Below are 22,269 nucleotides of genomic sequence, written 5' to 3' on the forward strand. Positions count from 1 at the left end.
GATTGCCACCTCCTTCCTAGTAGCAATGGTATTTGTGGTCCAGGCTCCATTTTCTGAGAGCTGGGATAGAATAGTGGACTCTGGTCCTCAGATCCTTCATGTAGCCAGATTGCTTAGTCTCTAAAATGTCTCCTGATTGAATCTTCCCTGATTATGGCCAGCTAAGGCACAGTTAATTTACTTGTACTCCCTAGTCAGCAAGGGCAGCTGTGACCCAGGTATTAGGAGAAATGAGTCATATTGTGAGAGCAAAGCTATTTATTTCAAATGTAATACTAATCCCTTTCTTGTTCGTAGGTCTATGCTCTCCTCATTCCCTATTCCCAGTGTCGGCAGCTATGTACAATTGATTCCTTCTGTTTTATCTTTCTGTAAAGTTGCTTGCCATGATCCTACAAAATAATCAAATTGCATCATTTTGAATATCTTTACTAGCTAATATTTGATAAGTTTACTATTCTGTAAAGGAGGTAAAGAAAGGAGAGGATGTGGCCCTTTAAGACAAAGAGTCAGTTTAGATCTTGGCTCTAGAACTGGGCTCCATTTTCTCAATTACAGAATGTTAATGCCCAAAGGGACCTTAGAGATTGTCTGTCCAACTCCTTCTGATAGGGCAAGGCAATCAGGAAGCTGGAAGAAACTGTTGGAAGAGCTAGTGCCGGGACTGGCTATGAAGAAAATGCCGGAAATGTTAGTACAAGTATAGAAAAATGCCACACTGGTGATGTTTGGGGACACAGATAGATCTAGAACTAGCATAATCAGTGTATTAGAAAGGGGTTGGGAAAAGGCAAATAGAGTCGTGAGGAGTGAGGGGTTTACATATAATTCTGAAGGAAATGGATATAACTGAAGCAGAGAAAATAATAGGATCATAAAATAGGACTTTAATATTTTTAGGTCTATTTGACTATCTCATACTACAAAAATTCTCTCTTTAGGATTTCTTCTAATTAGCTTGTTAATCAATCAGCTCATTTATGAATTCTTATTAATATATGTAATTCAAAAATCACTTTCTTGAGGATAAGCAAGATGATGGACTAGATAAAGATTTGGCCTCAGAGTGAGAAAGAGCTGGGTTCCAGTCCTAGTTCTGTCATTGATTGCCTTTCAGACATTGGGCAAGTCTTCTCAGCGCCTCAGGTAACCTTCTAAGATGACCAGGTACCCAAGAAGGCACAGATCTTTATTAGTTAAAGAAGTTCCTCCCTGGGAGTGTTTAAAAATGATGAAATCACAGATCTATTTTTAAAATACTTATTAAAAATTAGGCTTAAAAAATAAATGGATATTGTCCTCTCCTTGATTAAATGCTATCAGGAAATCTGAATCGTGAGAGTTATTACCCATGAGTTCATCTCCGCTGCTCTCCTTGACATCCCTTGAGTTGCCGGTAGTTGTGACCACTGGGTGGCAGTATTGGGATGGAAGCTTGTAATACCTTTCCCAGTTTATCTGGTTTAGAAATGTCACCCAACCCCCTTAAAACTATAAAATGAAATTATCTTCATCAGTAGAGTTTAGCTCTAAGAGCACGCAAGCATTTTTGTGTCCTCATACTAATTTACATTGACAGAAATGTGTCTAGTATTATATATTTCTCTGATTGTATGATTTCTTTCTGAGTCTTGAAAGTCTGGCTGGGAATGAATTAAAATATGAATTAAATAATAATTATTAATTAAATAATAATCAAATAAAAATGAATTAGAATATTCTTAGGTAAAAATATTTAAAATATTCTTAGGTAAGAATATTTAAAATATTATTAGATAAGAACAATTTTGTACACAGCCACAAAGCAACAGCGAGAAAATGCTATTCACAGTCTTCCTTTCAAGCTGTTCCATGCTATATCTGGAGTATATTCAGAATTTTTCTTACCATCCATCCCAATAGGATATACTCTCAAATGTCACTTTCTCTGTTAGTTTGATGGAGTGGCATTGAAAAGTGAAATATTGTCCCTGGAGTGAGGTTGAGTCAGTAAGTGTAAAAGACCAATCAGAGGAAATTTAGGGCATAAGAGCATTGGATAAAGAGTAAGAAGACCAGATGTTCTTTTCTGACATCTGATAACCATGAGACCTTGAGCAAGTGGCTTTTTCAAGGCCTCAGTTTCCTCATCTGCAAAATGGATCAGATGATTTATTGATGTCCCTTCAAGCTCTAAGACTGTAATTTTATTTACAAGAGTCATTTAGTGCAGTGTTAGTTGATTAACTCTAGGAAACTTTTATAAAAAAGAACCCTGAAGTCCTTTTTTAATCATGCTGATTAGACTGTAGACTGTAAGTTCTTTAAAATATTTTTAGAGAAGAAAGAAAAAGAAATAGTTCAAGGATGTCAGAACCATTGATACAGCAATACAGTGCTTTCACTTTTGCAAAGCACTTTACATACATTATTTGTGCTTTATGATAATTACTCTGAGACATTACTGCGTTATTATTAGTTTCATTTTTTAGGCAAGAAAGAAGAATCTCAGAGAGGTTAAGTGGTTTACTGAAGAATATATAGGTTAGTGTAGGCACTATGTTTGAACTATTTGCCTCCAATGGCTCCAAATCTAGCAGTCTCTTCACTCTTGGTGATCTTTTACTACAATAATTTTCTGGATAATTAAAACATTCAGGCTCTGTTAAGAAGGAGATGATGGCATATACCCTGTTCTGTCTATCTTCCATTTAGTGGTTTCCAAATAAAATAATTTTAGACAACAAGTTACTTGAGAACTTGTCCATCTTTCCCTGCATAAAGATGGTTAGAGAGAGTAGAGAACTTTGTCCTTTGTTATTCAAGGTCCTCTTTTCATCATAAGGTAAAGAAGGGACTTCAGAACTATGATTGTGGCTTCAATGTTGCTAATATTCAAAAATGACAAGACATTGTGAGAAAACACTAGGTTCCTTAGGATCTTATCTTAAAACTTAGAACCAGAAGGAACTTTTAAAATTATGTAGCTTATCCCTCTCATTTTACAGATAAGGAAACTGAGGTTTAGAGAGTGACTCACTAAATGACTTGCTCCAGGTCACTCAGGTAGTAAGTGGCAGAGCTAAGATTTGTATGCAAGTTCTCCGATTCCAAATTCCCTTTCCACTTAACTCTTTGTTGCTGTAGATAGATATAGCCATATCCATATGGGCAGATATGGATGTAGATATAGATATAGACATAGATGTAGATATAAGTATGCATCATGAAGCAAACAAACCTGTGATGTGTGTGATCCTGAACTTTCCTCTGAACTAGAGCACAAATAAGTCACTTCAAGTCACTTCAGAAAAGGCCAAAGAGGTAAATGTTTCAGATGAACACTGGAAGGAAGAAAATCTCCCAACACAGCTTACAAAGGCAAACCCGGAAAAATGGGCAAGGACATCTAGAATCTCTCAGAAGGATGATGATACAAAGGAGATGTTGGTGAGTTGAGCTCCATGATGTGTGGGAAAAAGCAACAAACAAAATTATCTTTAATATAGCCTTTACTTAGCACCCATATGCAGTATTGGCATGATTTCTATGTCCTTTTTTAAAAAATTTTGTCATATTATATACTTTTTTACCAAGATTCTCCTGAATTAAGTTTGACTTCATTTTTCCTTTCCCTGGTATTCCTCATCTTGGAAAATACCTTAGTGAATTTCAGTACTGGATTTCAATGTTTAATTTATTTTCTCCCTTGATGTAACGATGGATAAATTTTTGAGTTAGCTCTTGCTTAAATTTACTGTATCTGGCATCCTTAGGATGGTATAACAGATGGAATAGTTATAAACGTGAACCTTTTCAATTTGTTAAAATTTTGAACAGGTATAAGTTGTACCTTGTAATACTTAGTTTTCTTTTTATATTTTCATTTCCCTATCTCTCATCCCTCATTGTTAGCCTTGCTAACTTATTTTCTAGCTTTTCACCATTCCAATACTAGTCTGGCAGGGGAGAAAGGAATGAGCTCAGTCAGTATAGTCAGGCAAGAAACTCTCTGGGCTGCTTCTGAAACATGGCTTATCAATCAACTCTTTCTGTGCTGCAGCAACCCCAGCATTCTACCATGAAGCAACCTAGAGACCTTACACTTACCACAACAAAATAAGAAATTCAAGCATCCAGTACCTCCTGCTGGTCTCCCTGCTTTTCTTCTCACTACTTACTATCTACTCACCAATAGGTTGATTTGATTAGTCATGGATCAGCTCGCTTTCTGATGCCAGATTCTTTAATGTACCTCTCCTAACTACAAGGGAATGAGTGGAAGAGTAAACATTCAATCAGTATACACACATCTCACCCCTGTTTTCCCCCCATACCCCATCAGGATGCAAATGTCTCAGGGAAGTCTCCAGAGAAAGCTACACATACGATTCCTAGCACCATCCTGCACATTTAAACATACTAGATTTTGCTTTGACAAGTCTCCTTTACCATTTCGTAGACTTTTGGGGTCTGTGTTTTACTTGGCTCCTTGAACATCCACCTTTAATTTTATTTTTATAAAGTATCAGGTCAGTGATTTAGAAATCACAAAATTAAATTAATCTCCCCTACATCTTTGATCTGTGTCTTGTGACTAGATCAGGATAATTAATGATGTTTCCTAGAGTAGGCTCTTTGACTTTCCCCATAACAAAGCTTGTTAGTGTCAATTGGCCATTTTAATCTCAGGCAGTTATACGAAATAAACCACAATAGAAATTTAAGTGCCCCACAAATTTACTTAGTGTGCTGCTTATATACTCAATTCATTTTACCACATGACAAAGTCAATGTCTTCTTTCTTCCTCTCTTAGAAAGGGGCCTTAAAAGTAAGATATTAAGGACCATATAGTATCAGAGTCAGCCTTATTTCTGCTCCATCATTAAATAAATGTTTACTTACCTCTTCAAGGTCAAATGGCGACACCAGGAATTGAACCCCAGGTCTTATGCTCATCCTTCAGCTGTGCCAAGCTAAGGCATGTAGTGCCTAGGATGGCAGAAAGGTTATTTGCTGTTTCTTCCCTGAATAACAAACAGATCTTAAAGCACCAGATCAATGGGCTACAAGAGCAGTTCAAGATAAATGAATGCCGGTGGTCTGTGGCTCATATCAAACTCCAGAACCAGATAGAAGTCCTCATGAAGCAGAACATAGAGCTTCAAGACGAACTTCGAGCTTTGGAACATCAGCGGCTGGAAATCATCAAAAAATCAGTGGCTTTACATTCTGCAAGAAGGAAATCAGAACCTCTGGTACCAAAGACACATTTTGTTATTTACAATAAACGAGCATTATTCATCAAGGGGATGACTTTTTTTTCTCTCAGGTCCTATTGCATCTCCTCACTCTTATTCTTTCAGGGATGTCTCTAAAGCATAGCAAGAGGACTCACTTTATTTAAATCATGTTATCTTTAGGACCAGCTAGGTGGTGCAGTGAATAGAGCACCAGTGCAGGAGTCAGGAGGACCTGAGTTCAAATCTCAACTCAGACATTTGACACTCACTAGCTGTGTGACCTTGGGCAAGTCCCTTAACCCCAATTGCCTCATCCTGGGTCATCTCCAGTCATTCTGAGGAATATCTGGTCACTGGATTCAGATGGCTCTGGAGGAGAAGTGAGACTGGTGACCTGCACAACCCTCCCTCATTCAAAACAAAGTCAAGTGCAAGTCATGTCATCATTTCTCTGATGGCATGGTCTTCTTTGGCAATGAAGGACAAATACACACACGTTATCTTTAATAATAATAAATCCACAAAAAACATCAAGGTTGGGGCCTCCCAACTAGGGTCTCTTGTCAAAAAGCATAATCTCTCTTTGAGTTTATACTTTTTTCATTTGTTATTTGACACAGTCTATGGAAAGTCCATCTTTAAGTGAAATATAAATTATTTTATTATAAATCAAACTGGCAGTAGGATGTCATTTTAATGTGGGACAGTAATCATTCATAGTTTTAAATAAACTATTCAGTTAAAACACTTTAACCATTATGTATCTCCATGGATGGTGGCCTATATTCAAATAAGAATATACTAAAAGAGGATAAAAAAAGCCATGGCCAATATTTCTAGGACTGGCTGTCCTACTAAATCAATTATATAACCAGTAGGCAGTCAGTATAGCAAACACAAGTGACCTTTGTGATCTAAAAGAGTTAATTCATGTAGTTTCCAGATGAGTTTAACCTCTAGGGGAATACGCTGTCATATATCTTGTTAAGTATGGATGAAAAAGGAGAGTTGGTGGGGTGGGGTGATAGTGAGGAAATGCTTTACATTTTACATGGACAATTCCAGTCACAGCCATGTAGATAAAATACAGAATTTACTTCTCTGTTACTGTGCTTGTACCCATGTGAAATCTTTCCCTTGACATTTTGTTTTTGATTCACCATTCTTTAGGGATCAGAACCGATTTTTGGAGGACCTTCAAGCTTGTCAAAGAATGAGGGAACACCAATGCATGCTGATCTAGAGAGTTACATCAGCCAGAGGTTATCGTCTGAAAAATGTGTTTGTTTAGAGGTGATTGCTAATGTTTATCCTCTTGGAAAGCAAATGCATGTTACAGATATATAAACATATATTTTTTTGTCCATAGACTTTTTTAGTCTGTGTCTTCTTCCTTGAGTCAACTAATTGTCCCTCCTTAACTCTTTAGAAGGGATACCCTTTCGAAATACATTAACACAAATACCTACCCCACCCATCCAATTTGCCCAAACCCTTCTCCCCCCAAAAAACCCAGAAAAACTTCCCCAAACCTTAACATTTTAGCTAGTATTGACCCACTCTCTCTAAAGATTTGGGTTAAAAAGTAGATTGTCATTGGAATGTATTTTTTTTTTTCTGGACCAGACCTTTAATTTCATAGTTATAGGGAATTCCCAATGAATGAACTCATCTATAATTGTCAAAGGGCACTTGCAGTCTCAAAGAGTTGCCTGGCTCATTGAGAGTTTAAGTATGATGCTCAGGGTCACAGACCAGTATTGTCAGAGGCAAGATTTGAACCTAGGACACTTTGAATCTAAGGTCAGCTCTTTAAACACTATTCTAGAGAGAAATTTTGTGGCATACTGGATAGAGGCCAGTTCATGGAGTCAAGAAGACCTAGAATCAAATCCTGCTTCACACCCTTGCAAGTCACAATCTCTCTGACCCCCAATTTCTCATCTATAAGATGAGGATAATAATAGCACCCACCTCATAAGAGGTTTCGAGGAGATGGAGAATGTAAAATGTTTTGCAAACCTTATAATGCTATGTAAAAGTTAGCTATTTTAATAACAGCTGTGTCCTTGGGACACAGAAAGCCCTTATTAAATGATTTTTCATTCATTCATTGTTATTATACCATGTTGCCCCTTGACGTGGGTTATGGGAGAAAATACTGCAAATTTTTATAAAGATTTACTTAGAATAATAGCATTTGGCTTTAAAGTTTGTTGAGCACTTTACCTACATTATTTAATCCAGTGGTATATATTTTCCTCTTTCTGGCTTGGTATGTAGTCCATGATCTGAGGTTACGTTGAAGAACTAGACTACCTCCTAAAATATCTTAGAGCTATTGTAGTCTGTGAAGTGTTCTTGAACTGAGGAATGAATACATGTTACATCTTCACCTGTGACTATGGGCCCCCAAATTCTGGGATCTTGTAGTTTTTATGAATCCTAAACCATTCATTTATTTGAGTCACAGAAGCCAGAAAGCATAAATTAACAATGTGATTGTCCCTCAGGCCTAATTATCATGACATGTCAAAATAATGTCTTTTCCTATCAATAAACTCATAATATTCCCTGGATTGTATTTTCTAAACTGTTTTGTTTGAAATTTGAAGCCTTTCACAGCCTAGTCTCTTCCTACATTTCAAGAATTTTTTACATATTACTTCTCTCCGTATATTCCATGGGTAACCTGGTGAGTCTCAAACCTGATACTTCATCTCCCGACAGCACTGGCTGCCTGCGTTGGTCGGAATGCTTTCATTCCTAACCTCTGTCTCCTAGCTTCTCTGACTTCCATCAAAATTCAAGACCCAGTTCAAATTCCATTTTCTCCAGGAGGCTTCTTGTGCCTCATCCCTCCCTTACTGTCTTCCCCCTGTGCCCTTCTCTGAGTTTACCTCCCAGCTGCTTTCAATATAGCTTGTATGACTCCAGTTGTCTACATGTTTTCTCCCCCAATTAGGTTATGACTCCTTGAAGACAAGGTCTATTTTTGCTTTTCTTTGTATCCCTAGGGTTTAAACACAGTGCCTGGCACGTAGTAAGCACTTGATAAATGCTTCTTGACTGAAGGGTGAGCTTTTCTTGAAAGTGGATATCAGCATCCCTAATTTCAAACATTATTATTGGGTTATTTTTTTTTAAGTTTTAGACAAAAGAAGATTTTACTTTGGGGCTAAGGCCCAAAGAAAAACTTGTATTATTCTAGTTGTTACAGTCACTAGCATAATTCAAATCAATATTCTGAGAGGAGGAGGAAGATATATATGGTTATTGTTAGTATAAAAATGCACAATTATTTGTTTTTAGCCAGTAAGCAATAAAATAGAAAGAATGGAATCTAAGAAAGCAACATCAAGAGAACATAGAGAAAAAACTATTTCCAGAAGTCTTCGTGTCAGAAGTCCACCACCTATTGGAAAGAGATCTGCCCTGGAACAAAGAATCACACTGTTTGATCCAGAAATGGTAAAACTCTTGTATGCATATATATGTATATATATATACATATATATATATATGTAAACCAAAAATGGGCATTTAGAATCATAAACTATTCAAGTTACATTTCAAGTTTCATATTGAACAAAAATTGTACTGAGGCCTAATAAGATCACTATCAATTTGTTGTTTTGGAGAAGTATCATACTGTGCTTAAAATAATCAGTTTTCTATGTTCCTATCGATGGTTCAATTTAGTCTTGACCTAGACTAAGTGCTAAATGATGATCTAATTACATGTGACATTTTCCATTTCTTGTTTTAATGTGCTTTATTGTGGTCAACTCCCATTCATTCATTTAAAAAAATTATTGCCACATTTTAATATTCTCCATCTTCCCATCCCCTACCCTAGCGCAGTGGTGATTACAGAGTAGACAATCAGAAATACATATCAGCTCATGGATTCCTGATGACCTCTTCATTGCCCAATAATCTGTTTTTAGTCCTTTAGTCCTGACTCTTCTACTACTTCTCTACAGCATTTGCCACTGCTGAATACCCTTTTTTCTTGGATCCTCTCTTTTCTTTGGGTTTCTGTAACACCAGTTTCTCTTGGTCCTCTACCTAACGCTCTGCCTGGCTCTTTCTCAGTTTCCTTTGCTGGTCCCTGACCTGCCTTCTAACTGGGAACATAACCCATCCTCTTCCCCAAAGCTGTATATTGGATCCTCTTCTCTTCTACAATCTCTCATCAGCCTGGATTATTATAATAGCTTCCTCCTCATCGGTCTCCCAATCTCAAGTGCTGAACCTGAAGTCAGAAAGAACTGAGTTCAAATTCAGACCCACTATCAAGCAAGAATAATAATAGAATTACCTTCCAAGGTTGTTGTGAGGAAAAATGAGATAACACTTCTCAAACCTTAAATTGTTTTATTGTTATTATTCTTCCTATTTGTCCTCTATACAGCAACAAGAGATTTTCCTAAAGTACAGATCTTACTCCCTTCACCTCTACACTCAATCCACTTCTATGGCTCCTTATTCACCTCTATGATTAAATATAAACTCCTCTAGCATTTAAAGCCCTTCACTTTCCCTATCCAGTCTTATTACATGGCAACTGTGCCCCACACCCACAGTCCAGCCAAATTGTCTTTTCTTGGTATTTCTTGTATATTTAATCAACCATCTCTTTACCTTTGTGCAGACTCTCCACATTGCCTGAAATAGACTTTCTTCTCATGTACACCTTCTTGTATTATCTATCTCCCTTCAGTGCCATCTCCTACAAAAGGTTTTTCTTGATCCTTCCAGCTGTTCCTATTCCTCCTTCTCCTCCAAAATATTTTGTATTTAATTTGCATACATTTGATGTTCATTTAGATATTCCATATTGTTTGCCTTAATGGAACCTAAGCTTCTCAAGGACAGCGAGTGTTTTGTGTTTCTCTTTGGATATCCTTTACTTGCCACAGTGCCTGCTACATTTAATAAATGCCATTGATATATTTATCAGTCTTTACTTGAACTTGGGACAAATAGTAAAATATATATATGTATATATCATTTTTATGGTTAAATTTATTGATGTGTTTTCATGTTATCCCCATGGCACCTATCACAATACTGTTTATATTCAAGGCTATGAGTTATGGTAATTCATGAGCCAATATAGATTAATATGAAAATTAAAAAAACTAATAGCTCTCTGGTAAATTAAAAAAACAATAACTTTATATCACCATAGTATCTGGCACATAGTAGGTTCTTGAGAAATGTTAGCTGTCTAACTGGCTGGTGAGCACAGTTTTTAAAAGAAGTAAGGCAGAGGTATATGATACAGTAAACAGCAGTATCAAGTTCTTTTCAAATTAAAACAAATTTTTATTCTAAACTTAATAAACACCAAGTAAAACAAGCATTTCCATTTATAAGATTAGAACAGAAAAGTGGATTATATATGAAATTCATTGCTTTATAATCACCTTATGTTAAGGATATAATAAATTCAACATGTAATTTTTAAAGCTGTCCTTGTTGTAAAAGCTTCTAGTTCACTGGGTATTGCACCTCCAGGTCGTCCATCGACCTCCAAGAAATCTGCAAAAAGCATGTTTAAGAAAATCACCAGTGCCATTTTCCCCACTTGTCATGTATAATGAAGACAGCTTGACAGCTTATGAAAAGGGTAAGAGTTGTCAGAAGGATGCTTTCTGTCCAGTTTAAGTAATTCCCTAAAAATATGTTTTGTTTTTGTTTTGGGGGGCATATCTATCCGATGTATGCGGCCATCTTGACTATTATTTATCATGACCATCTTAGGAAAACTACTCCCTCCCCTTGATAGCCAAAATTTTTTAAAAAGGGCTTTGTCATAACTTTGTGATTGTGATATTGTGTAGGACAACCCCACTGTCCTCTTGTAATCAAACTCATTTCCCTTCTAGATAGGTCTCCATTGACCTCTGGGAATTATGAAGATACAGTCCTCTTTTGGGTTCAGAATAATGATCACGGGTCCTCTGCCTTCCATCAGAATGAAGACACTCAGGTGGTCAAGGTCAGACTTGCTCCATAAATCCAAATAGGCATAGACAAATCATATCAATGCAGAGATTTGCTCTTGGGCTAGAACACCTCTAAGATTTAATCTCTGAATAAGTGTTTTCAATATCAGTAGATTTTCTAGGGGTGACAGGTCAATGCCACTCTCTCCATATCCTTTGGAGAACTAAAAAATAAAAAAAATTAAGTTAACCTATAGATCACTGGGTAAATATCCCCATTACCTTTTGAGCTCAGTTAGATATTGCTGAATAAACTTAAGTCATTTTCTAATTCTCAATTGTTTGACAGTCAGGAAGAATTGAAAAAACAGACTATTTACAAATATTAAAAAACAGATTATTACAAATATCTAAGATATTTTTCATCTTTCCCCTCAAGAAGTATGTCACTATGAATGAAACTTTCAAATTGTGATTTCAGGTCAAATTTGACAATGAAATCTGTATAATGGAAGGATTTCCAAGTGCCTAAGAGTGGTTCATTTGTTTTAAGCTGTATCTCACAGAATCAGAGAGGCAGAAGAACTTTAGAAATCATCTAGTCCATCCTCCATGCAGTGAAGGAAAATGGTCAACAACATGCCTGGCAAGTGGTTGCTGGTATTTGCTCACACACTTCTTGGGATCATGAATCCATTACTTCATGAGGTTGCACATTTCATTTCTGGAAGACTATAATTATTAGAAAATATTTCTGTATATTGAAATGAAATTCGCCTCCATGTAACAAAGACCTAGCTCTGAACTCTGAGAGTATGAAGGTTAAATCTAACTGTTCTTCAATATGGCAGCCTTTTAAATATTTGAAAACTGGTCGTACCTCCCATCCTCAGATCTTTTGTTTTTAATTACATGTTTTATGAGAAAAACATTAAACATCAATGCAAATACTACTTCTCAACTTTATATTTAAATAAATTTGTGAAGCAGCATAGCATAGTGAATAGAGAGTTGGCTTTAGATCCTTCCTACAGTGTTGTACCTAGAATTCATAGTATTGTCAATGTGATCTGACTGGGGTGGAGTACAGTGGGATTATCAATTCTCTCATTCTGGATATTAAATTGTATCTACCCCAATGTCTCATGTTTCCTTCATACTGAGTTTACAATCCTAGAAAACCCTCAGGTCTTCCTTCATACCAACTATTAATGATTTATTGTGCAGGTATTTTTGAGCCCAAGCATAGAACTTGACATTTATTCCTATCAAATTCCATTTATTAGCTTCCATCCATTATTATAGCATATTGAGATTTTTTAATCCTGCCTCTGTCATCTGATAGTTCAGTTCTCTCTCCTGTCTTTATACCATTTGCATATTTGATAATCATGCCATCTGTGCTTTCATAAAAGCCACTGATAAAAATGAAACAGAATAAGGCCCTGGGCAGATCTCTGAGACGCTCCCCTGGAGACTTCTCTCCAAGCCAACACTGATTCATTATTCCTGCTCTAGCTTCAGTCCTTCAACCTGTTCCAAATTCATCAAATCCACCTAATATATATGCTATACTCCCTAGCCAACATCTTTCCATATTCTACACCAAGGTACTAAGGGTAACTTTGTCAAGTAATTTATTTAAATAAGGTTCTTCAAGTTATGGCACTGCTCTGATAAGTCAGTCTAATAATTTTTTTCAAAAAAATCGAGCAAGATTAATCTAACGTTGTGTTCTTGACGAGGCTCTTTGCGATCACTGCTTCTGTTTCCAAATCATTCCTTTACTAATAATATGTTCTAGCATTCTGCCAGCAATTGAAGTTAAGCTCACTAGTCTAGACTCTTATTCTATTTTTTAAAATTAGAATAACACTTCCTCATCTTCAGACTTGAAGTATCTCTTTTGTTTATTTTTTAAAATATTGACAGTGTTTAGTAATCCTCTCTGGGATATAGTTTGTCCAGTCCTGGTAATTTGAAGTCATTAATAATAGATCAATTATAATAATAAAAAGATAGATTAATAATAGATGATAAAGTCCTGTCTTACCGTAGTCCTAGTTACCTTGGTTTTCAACTGGTTCAGTGGCCAAAGCACTGGGGCTGTAGTCAAGAAAACCTGAGTTTATAAAGCTTCTCAGATAGTTACTACCTTATGTGACTGTGGGAAGCTACTTAGCCTCTCAGTTCCTTATCTGTAAAGTGAGGGGATTGTGCTGCATAACCCATAAGATCTCTTTTAGTTCTATAGATATGATACTGTGAACCATTTTTATTTACTCTTACCATTCCAAAGACTGTTTTCTTTCATAGAGAAAACAGAATCAAAATAACTGCCAGAGAGCTCTGCTTCCTGCAGCAAGTCAGCAGGGTCCTTCCTCCAGATGGATAGGAATCCAGAAGTCAACATCGATTTGTATAGTTTTTCAAGGAGATAGGAATTCCTTTCATTGTGAATTTTATTGTGAAATTTCATCAGTATCAAGGAAATTGATTCTCCTTTTCTCCATTTTGTTCACAAGGGTAGGTTTCTTTCTTTTCAGAAAGATTGTGCTGACAAATAATTCTTCCCCTGATGCATCATCTGATAGGGGAAGGTATTGAACTTATGATTCCATGAGGATGGGGAATTCTTTGGTGAGGAAACTCCCTCTGCCAAGACAGGTTGGCATCTTCTCTGCAAGTTGTAGTCTTGGAAAGTTGCCTAGAGCATCTAGAGGCTAAATGACTTGCCTGTGGTCACGTAGCCAGTATGTGTCATATCTTCCTTATTGTAAAGCTGGCCTTTTATTCTCTATGCCCCACCATTTTCCTAATAGTCCTATCACAAAAGGAAATGAAATTAGTCAAGTATTTCCTGTTCTTTAGGAACAGAATGGGTTGTTTCTCCTTGGTCTCCCTCTAAGCTCCTCCAAATAGGCATCTCAAGATTTCATTTACTTATTTCTTTCCTATTGCAAGGAATCGCCTGCTTCCTACTACAGAGGAATATTTTCCTCTTAGAAAACTTGAGCCATCTCTTCTTTATCATATAAAATGATAAAACATAAAAAAAAAAGTTTAGAAAAGTGGGGAGGTGGGTGAAGAAGGGTGGATCCACAGAGTCAGCACTTAATGAATTCTTGTTCACTGACTGATTAGGCGAGGGTTAGGAGATGGCAGGCTTTCTCTTGGTTCTGCCTTTCACTAGCTGAGTAACTCTGGACAAATCCCTTAGCATGTTTGGGTCTCAGTTTCATCACTAGTAAAAAGAGGATCTTTTGATTAAATGACTTCCAAGCTCTCTTCCAGCTCTAAGAAGATATGACTAATATGTGAAACCAACAGTTTCTAGATGCATTCTAGACGGTCCTTTGTCTATGATTTACAGAACTCACTTCCCCCTGTCTTCTGAATATTGGGACATCATTTGTCTACCTATCTCTGTTTTTTCAGTATGTCAAAGACTGCCAACAACAGCTCTCAGATCACTATATGGAGAGTATATGGATCTTTGTAGTTGTCGTTGCTTTTGGCAAAGATACTAGAGTGGTCTGCCATTTCCTTCTCCAGCTCGTTTTCAAGATGGCAAAGCCAAGGCTAACAGGGTTAAGTGACTTGCCCAGGGCCACACAGCTACTAACTTTCTGAGGTCAGACTTGAACTCAGGTCTTCCTGATTCCAGGTCTGATGCTGTATCCACTGAGCCACCTGTCTGTCACTCGAATTATACACTGATTCCTAAACAGTTAACAGGTGATCATTTCTTTTATAATATGGAGTATGTTAACTGGTGTGGAATTCTTCCCAGTTCAGACCTAAAAGAAAGGAGTAAGCGAGAAAGTAAAAATCTTGATTAAAAAAAAATCTGATCCAAAGCACTGCTAACGTACTTCCTCAGGATATCGATGCTCACTACTTTTGATGTTCTACAATAAATTAAATAATAAATGAATATTAGTTGCCACTCAATTCCTCTACCTTCCCTAAAACAAACAAACAAACAAAAAGCCTACAATGGCTTTTGCTTCTGTTAGCACTCGCTGTTCCTGTTGAGATGCATGCTTGTCAAATATTAAAGGGTGATGGGAGGTTGGCTGCACTATATAATAGTAGCTGACATCAAGGCCCCATCAACCTATAGTAAATGACAGTAATGCTTCTGTAGGGTTTTTCTTCCAAGTTAGCGACATCCAGAAAACTGTTGCGGTCTATGAAGAATAAGAAAAACGAAGAGGAAATAAAAAAAGAAATAAAACATCCAGATGGCAAGGTAGGAAATTGGAGCCACCATTCTGTATTTGTTTTCATGTGTGTGTATGTGTGGGGGGGGGAGTCATTCTACTTGATCCAGGCAATCATGAGGATAGAAATTCAGAACCAGTAAGTGCCTTCATGCACAAAAAAAAAGGTCCCAGGTCACTGCCTGCCTGCTTCTCTCTCTCTCTCTCTCTCTCTCTCTCTTTCTCTCTCTCTCTCTCTCTCTCTCTCTCTCTCTCTCTCTCTCTCTCTCTCTCTCTCTCTCTCTCTCTCTCTTCCCTCCCCCTCTCTCCCTCTCTCTCTTTTTCCTCTCCAGCAAAGAGACAGACAGTTCATACAGCAAGAACAGGAGTGTCTGCGATTTTCCATACACACTGGTGACTTCAGTGAGGGAACTCACTCTTAGCATAATAACATCTCACATTTCTGTAGATAGCTCTTTAGAGTCTATAACTTTTCTTCTTCCTGACTGCCCTGTGAGGAGAGATAGTTGCTAACATTCTCTGCCCAGTATTCATTCTTTCAATATTTTTTAATCATTAGCCTCATGTCTGAATATATGACAAGACACAGATCCAACATTGGAAGGAACCCTAGTGGTCGAATATAAATTATGTCCTCCTTCCCCTTCTCATTTTATAGAAGAAGAAGCTGAGATCCATGAAGGACAAATGACTCATCCAAGGTCATAAAATACTAAGTGGCAGAGGTATCCATGTCCTCTGACTCCAAAATTAGTCTTTCCACTGTATGAAGCTTCCCTATAAAGCAGAGGTTCTCAGCTTGTGGTCAATGTATTTATTTTTTTAAAAAATATTTTAACTGCAATAACTGCAATCAATGTAATTTTAAAAATCTTATATAGTTTATTTTATGTTTTAAAAACATTTATTCTGAGAAAGGGATCTTTTGACATCACCAGATTGCCAAAAGGACATAAAAATCATTAAGAATCCCTGCTACAAGGGGCTTAAGTTTTCCCTAGGTCACTCCTTCCATACTGGCTCCCAGTCCTATTCCACCCACCCTCCTCAGTTCACCTGCTCTTCTCCTCACTAGGACTTACTACCTGTGGGTCTCCCCCTTTCTCATTGCCTTACATCGCCTAGATCATTTCCCTTCACCTCTCAACTCTGCCCGCACTTCTCCATCATTCTGCAGAAGATGGATTGATCTGTTTACTTGTTTTAGAGAATCTGAGAAAATGCCATCATGTGCCATAAGGGAGAAATTATTCATGCTACTCAGAATCAACAGTGTTTGAACTTGTTCCTCTTTGACGGAAATGAATACTGATAATTAAAGAATGACTCCTCTGGAACAGCACTAAGCTAAAAATTGTTTAATGTATTTGACATTCTGTTTGGGTTGCTGGGGCATATACAGAGGGGAGGAGGAAGGATTGGTTTGGGTCCTAAGGTATGAAACCATTGGCTTGGTCAGCAGGTGGTGCAAGTGGGCACGTTTTGTTTCATGACTGGTGGCTGAATTTCAGAGCAATGCATAAGATTTTAAAAAATGTTTTATACTTCCTGTACGTTTTCTCAGTTTATACCAGAATTAACTATTAAATTACAGCTTAGAGCATCCCATTACATACAATGGAATTTAATTACCATGAACATGTCTCATCTCTGAATTGGTTATTATGGGCTAGTGTAGCGCAATTGGTATTAACTCTGAGTGGACCCTAGTCTGAGTCCTACTAATGGTATATGTGACCTTGGTTGAGCAAAGGACTTAAACTCCATGAGTCTCAGTTTCCTCATATGTAAAACAGGAATACTAGTGTTACCCACCCCCACTGAGCTGTTATGGAGAAAATATTTTGTTAAACTTTAAAATAATTTGTTAAAGTGTAAATTTGAGGTGACTTGGGCTTGTACATTGGTTCTAGTGATTATAATTTTAATTTTTTTACTATTTAAATTTCTTCTTTAGGTGCAAAGATACCCTTAAGTAAAATCCTTAAATAGGGAATTTGTTGTGCTGGGTCAAACTCTGTGACCATCATCGCCCAGTGTAGATTCCTAGTGTAACCCTACCTGCAGTTGAAGGTCCAGAGCAATGCTTGTATTTGTTTACTGTGACTAGTTTAACTTTGGACCAAAAAAACTGAAAATGACTCAGTAGCAAAAGAAAAATATGAAAATAGAAAGAAAAGCTGTTCATGGTAATATATGGTTGTGGACTTTCTAACACCTTGACTATAATTCTCCAGTGACTTCCATTTTGATTCTACTTCAGTGACCTCCAAGAGTTGTTGATCACTTCTTAAATATTGTTTAATCTGAAACTGCTGCAGCTCTAAGATCCTGAACCCTAAAATTCCCCTTTCTGGCTGTCATCTTATATCCTTATGAAGTGACACAGTATAGCTGCTAGAATGCTGACCTTGGAATCAGGAAGACCTGAGTTCAATACCTGCCTATGACTCTCAAGCTGACAAGTACTTTAGGAGGCTTGAAACCTTGCAGAATCATTCTATTCTATTCTCACTTTATTTTTCATATCTCTAAAGCCATCTGTCTTAACCCATCCTACCCTTCCTGCTAGTTCTGATCTCTTCCCTTGACACTACTGTCGCATTTTTCCTCCAGGACCTTCCTCCATCATTCATTCTTAGTCTCTCTATCTCTCTCGCTTCATCTCTGTCTCTCTGTCTTTGCCTCTGTGTGTGTGTGTGTGGGTCTGTTTTTCTTTCTTGGTTTTTCTTTGTTTCTCCCTGTCTCTCTCTGTCTCTTTCTCTGTCTCTCTTCCTCTCTGTCTCTCTCTCTCTCTATCTGTTTCTCTCTTTCTGTCTTTCCCTCCTCTCTTACTCTCCTCTCTCTCTCTCATTGCCTTTCCTCATTCTCTCCCTCCCTTCTCTCTCCCCCTACTCTTCTCCCTCTCCCTTTCCTTCACTCTTTCCTCACCATCTACTATAGACTCCCACATTCTTAGGTAACCTTCCCTTGAACTTGTTTTTCCTTGAGTTATTACTCAAGGTTTCTCTTCCTTTTCACTGCTAAACCAGATTCTCTGCCTTCAAGTTCAGTGCACTTTCCACTGACCTCACTTTGTCAGGACCTTTACTTCTGCACGAACACCTCCCATCCCTGGTTGTCTGGCTCCTGTTCTCACCACTCTGGTGAAGCTTCTTTCTTCAGGGTTATAATTCCCTCCTTAATTTTCAAATCTAATAGCTTTTTCTCAGTCACTGGATAAAGGGTTTAAAGCTGGAAGGGACCTTGAAGGGTCATCTTGCCCAATCCCCTGATTTTACAGATGAGCAAACTAAGTTTAAATCCTTTTCCCCTTGATTTTGCTGAAACATTTTGCACTGTGGACCCTGTCCTTTTTGTGCAACACGTCTTTCACCAGGTATCTTCCCACTGATGTGATCATTCCTCTTCTAGATCTATCACTGGCTCATCTTCCTTCTTTCCACAAGGCACAGATGTCCCCAGGGCTCTGTCTTCTGCCTTATCCATACTCTCTGTCTTTGCAGCCTTATATCCTCTCATGGCATCAGTATGAATTCAGATGACTCCCAAACACACACACACACACACACACACACACACATGCACACATCTATATATACACAAATATACACATATATATGTACATGTACATGTATATTTGTACATGTACAAATCCTTAGGACTTCAAGGACCTGTGATATTGACAATATGGGCCCTCCTTTCATTGCCACAGGTCACAAACTCACTATAATAATAATGGCTTGACATGAGTTTCTGTACCCAGAAAATTCATCACCTATGACCAACCTGATGGTGAATCTGGCTGATTATCAGACAATGGGCTAATCCCTGAAACCATCTAATTTAGTGGGACCTATCTCCCCCCCGCCACATACACATTGAGATGATAGGTATGTGTGTATATCTACATATATACATGCATATACACACATATCTGTACATCTATATATGACAATGTTGCATAAGAAATAAAGTGATGTACTTGGAATTAGGAAGACCAGGTTTCAAACCCCATTTCTAATATTTCTTAGCTCTGTGACCTTGGGTGAATTGTTTAAATTCTCTGAGCCAGAGATGACCAAAACAGTTAAGTTCTTTTATTATAATTTGTATCAGAGGAGGGAGTTCCCACACCAGGGACATTACAGGTCCTTGGTATGTGTGTGTGTATGTGCATGCACAATAAACATCACACACACATATGTATATGTATAAGCATACATATGCTTTCTACACATACGCGTATACATATAATATGTATTATATGTATGTGCATATATGTAGAAAGCATTTGTATGTAGACACACATGTTCACCTTAAAGCCAATAAGTCCAAAATTAAACTTATTATTTTTCCCTGTAAAACTTATGTCTCTTCCCAACTTCTCCCTTCTATTGATGGTAGCACCATTTTTCCAGTCACCCAGGACTGAAACTTCAGTTATCCTTGACTCTCCCTCTCTAGCCCTTCCTTCCTCAAACTTTCAATTTAAATCCAATTCACTTGCAAATCATGGTATCCCCTTCCTGATGTCATAGTCCTCTTTGAGAATGGAGGACAAACAACCATTAGTTGCCAAGTTCTGTTGATTCTTCCTTGGAAATAGTTCTTTTTCTCCATTCATACTATGAGAAAGGGAGGAGAAAAAAAGCATTTTTGTAGTGCTTGTTCTTGGCAGGTCTGGTGACAAGTGCTTTGTAAATATTCTCTTAGCTGATCCTCTCAACCTGGGAGGTAGGTGCTACAGTGAGTCTAATTTTATGAATTTGAAGAAGTTGAGGCATCAGTTAGAGGTTTTAAGTGACTTGCCAAGAGTCACACAAATATTAAATGTTTGAGGTCAGATTTGAACTCAGGGCCTCCTGACTCCAGGTCCAACATTCCATCTACTGCACCACCAGCTGCATCCCACACTGCCATAGCCTGAGTTCAATTCTTTATTATCCCTTGCCTAAAACAGTCAACTCTTTAACTGGTCTCCCTGTCTATAATCTTGCATTTCTCTAACCCATCCTACCCACAGTGGTCAAAAAGGATTTTTCTACAAAGGTCTCATCATTTTACTATCTGGCTTATAAACCTTGAGTAGCTCTCCTTAGCTTCTACTGGAAAGATACAAACACTATCTGCTATTTAAGATTTTTCAGTGTCTGGCTCCAGCCTGCTCTTCTGCCCTTGTCTCATGCTCCTCCCCACTATATAACACTTATATACATTCTCACCATATTGGACTGTTACCTGTTCTTCAATTTCTTTCTTTTGACATCTTCTTTCAAGGTTTTGTCACTTTCTCCATGAAGCTTCTCCTGATCCTCCATCTCCTCCCATCAGGAAATCATCTCTTTACTCAGTTTTTCTTGTAGTACTTTATCTATATCTCTCTTTTGTCCTTACCACATTCTCCTTTGTATCACATTAGATTATTTGTCTTAACACCCCCTACTCCAATAACATATAAGCACCTTAGGGTAAGGAATTAGGTTGTTTTTCATCTTTGTATCTCAGCACGATGCTTTTAATACTGAGTAGGATACTTAGTAAGTGTTGATTTGGCTTGAGTTGATTCACCAGAATTCAGTGATCACACGTTTTATAGGTTACATAGAAGCTAGAACAGGCAAATACCTTATGAAAAAAACACACAAAAAATAAGCCAGATACCCTAAACTTTTTCTCATTTTGTATCAGCCACATTCAGTGATTCATGTTTTGAATTAATGAATTTAATGAATATGTCCTTAATGTTGCATTTTCATGCTGCCATCATAGTTACTTAGTTCTGTCAGTACTATGCATGCAATAGGCATTTGGCAAATGTTTGTTGAATAAATAAGTGGGTAAGTCAAATCACAAAAGCCTCCTTCTGCACTGGTTTCCATGTGTCAGCTTTCTTTTTTTCTCCAAAGGTGGAATGGAAATTTTTAGATGGACGGAGAACAATCACTTTCCCCAATGGCACCAAGAAGGAAATCAGCACTGATAAGAAAACAACTACTGTGACATTTCCAAATGGAGATGTGCAGAAGTTCATGCCAGATCAGAGAGTGGTATGTGAATTTTTTTTTAAAATAATTTCTTCAAAACCTAGGGAATATCCCCCTGTATATAGTCTAGCTATGTAGCATGGTACATAGAGTGCCATGCCTAAAATCAGGCAGACTCATCTTCATGAGTTCAAATCCAGCTATGTGATTCTTGGCATCACTTAACCCTGTTTATCTCAGTTTCCTCATCTGTAAAATGAGCTGGAGAAGGAAATGGCAAACCATTCCAACAACTTTGCAGAGAAAACCCCAAATGGGGTCACAAAGAGTTGCATATGACTGAAAATGATTGAACAACAATAAATACATAGTCCAAATCTTTTCTCAAGCTTAAGTTTGGTTTTTAACTTACTTTTTGAATATTCCTTTCTTTTTTTCTTCCAGTATGGCCCTGTTTTCCAGTCCCTCAGATTTTTTTTTTCATTTCTACTTGTTCTATCATTCAACTGACTGGCTGATCTCTTCCTTTTTCCAGCAGAGAGGGCTAAAAGTTACTGTAAGATTCACGTAGGGGAAGAGGCACTGTGTTGTAGAGCAACACTGGATTTGGAATCAAAGGTGCTCGTTGCAAATGTTGACCTTACTACTCACTACCTTTGCAGTCTTGGGCCTGTCCCCTTTGTGAGTTCCAGTTTCCTCTCTGTCCAGTAGAGTCATTAAAGCTTATATTTGCTACCTGTCTTACTAGGGTATTATGAGGAAGCATTATATCAACCCAAAGCATTAAATTATTATGGTTACTTGTATAACCTCTGTAATCTAAGCTCTGGATATTTGGTTTTTCATTCATGCCACAGGACAGGATAGTGTAGGGAA

At 37.5% G+C, this 22,269-nt stretch overlaps 1 protein-coding gene across 2 annotated transcripts in view; it reads left to right on the plus strand.

Annotated features, from left to right (window-relative positions):
- The first annotated feature begins 466 nt into the window (after nt 1-466).
- The window catches only part of LOC140527164 (T-complex protein 10A homolog 2-like), a 34,854-nt gene continuing 13,051 nt past the window's right edge, over nt 467-22,269 (plus strand). Inside the window, exons 1-9 of one of the 2 annotated variants that reach the window (XM_072643876.1) lie at nt 467-690; nt 3,259-3,429; nt 4,895-5,238; nt 6,394-6,516; nt 8,536-8,694; nt 10,750-10,861; nt 11,121-11,233; nt 15,331-15,435; nt 21,316-21,456. In XM_072643876.1, the coding sequence (XP_072499977.1) occupies nt 4,900-5,238; nt 6,394-6,516; nt 8,536-8,694; nt 10,750-10,861; nt 11,121-11,233; nt 15,331-15,435; nt 21,316-21,456 (1,092 nt within the window). In that variant the 5' untranslated portion in view covers nt 467-690; nt 3,259-3,429; nt 4,895-4,899. The remainder of the gene's footprint in view (nt 691-3,258; nt 3,430-4,894; nt 5,239-6,393; nt 6,517-8,535; nt 8,695-10,749; nt 10,862-11,120; nt 11,234-15,330; nt 15,436-21,315; nt 21,457-22,269) is intronic. The other variant, XM_072643877.1, reaches the window with a different exon arrangement.

Source organism: Notamacropus eugenii, chromosome 2 (genome assembly GCF_028372415.1).
Source record: "Notamacropus eugenii isolate mMacEug1 chromosome 2, mMacEug1.pri_v2, whole genome shotgun sequence".
Lineage (NCBI taxonomy): Eukaryota > Metazoa > Chordata > Mammalia > Diprotodontia > Macropodidae > Notamacropus > Notamacropus eugenii.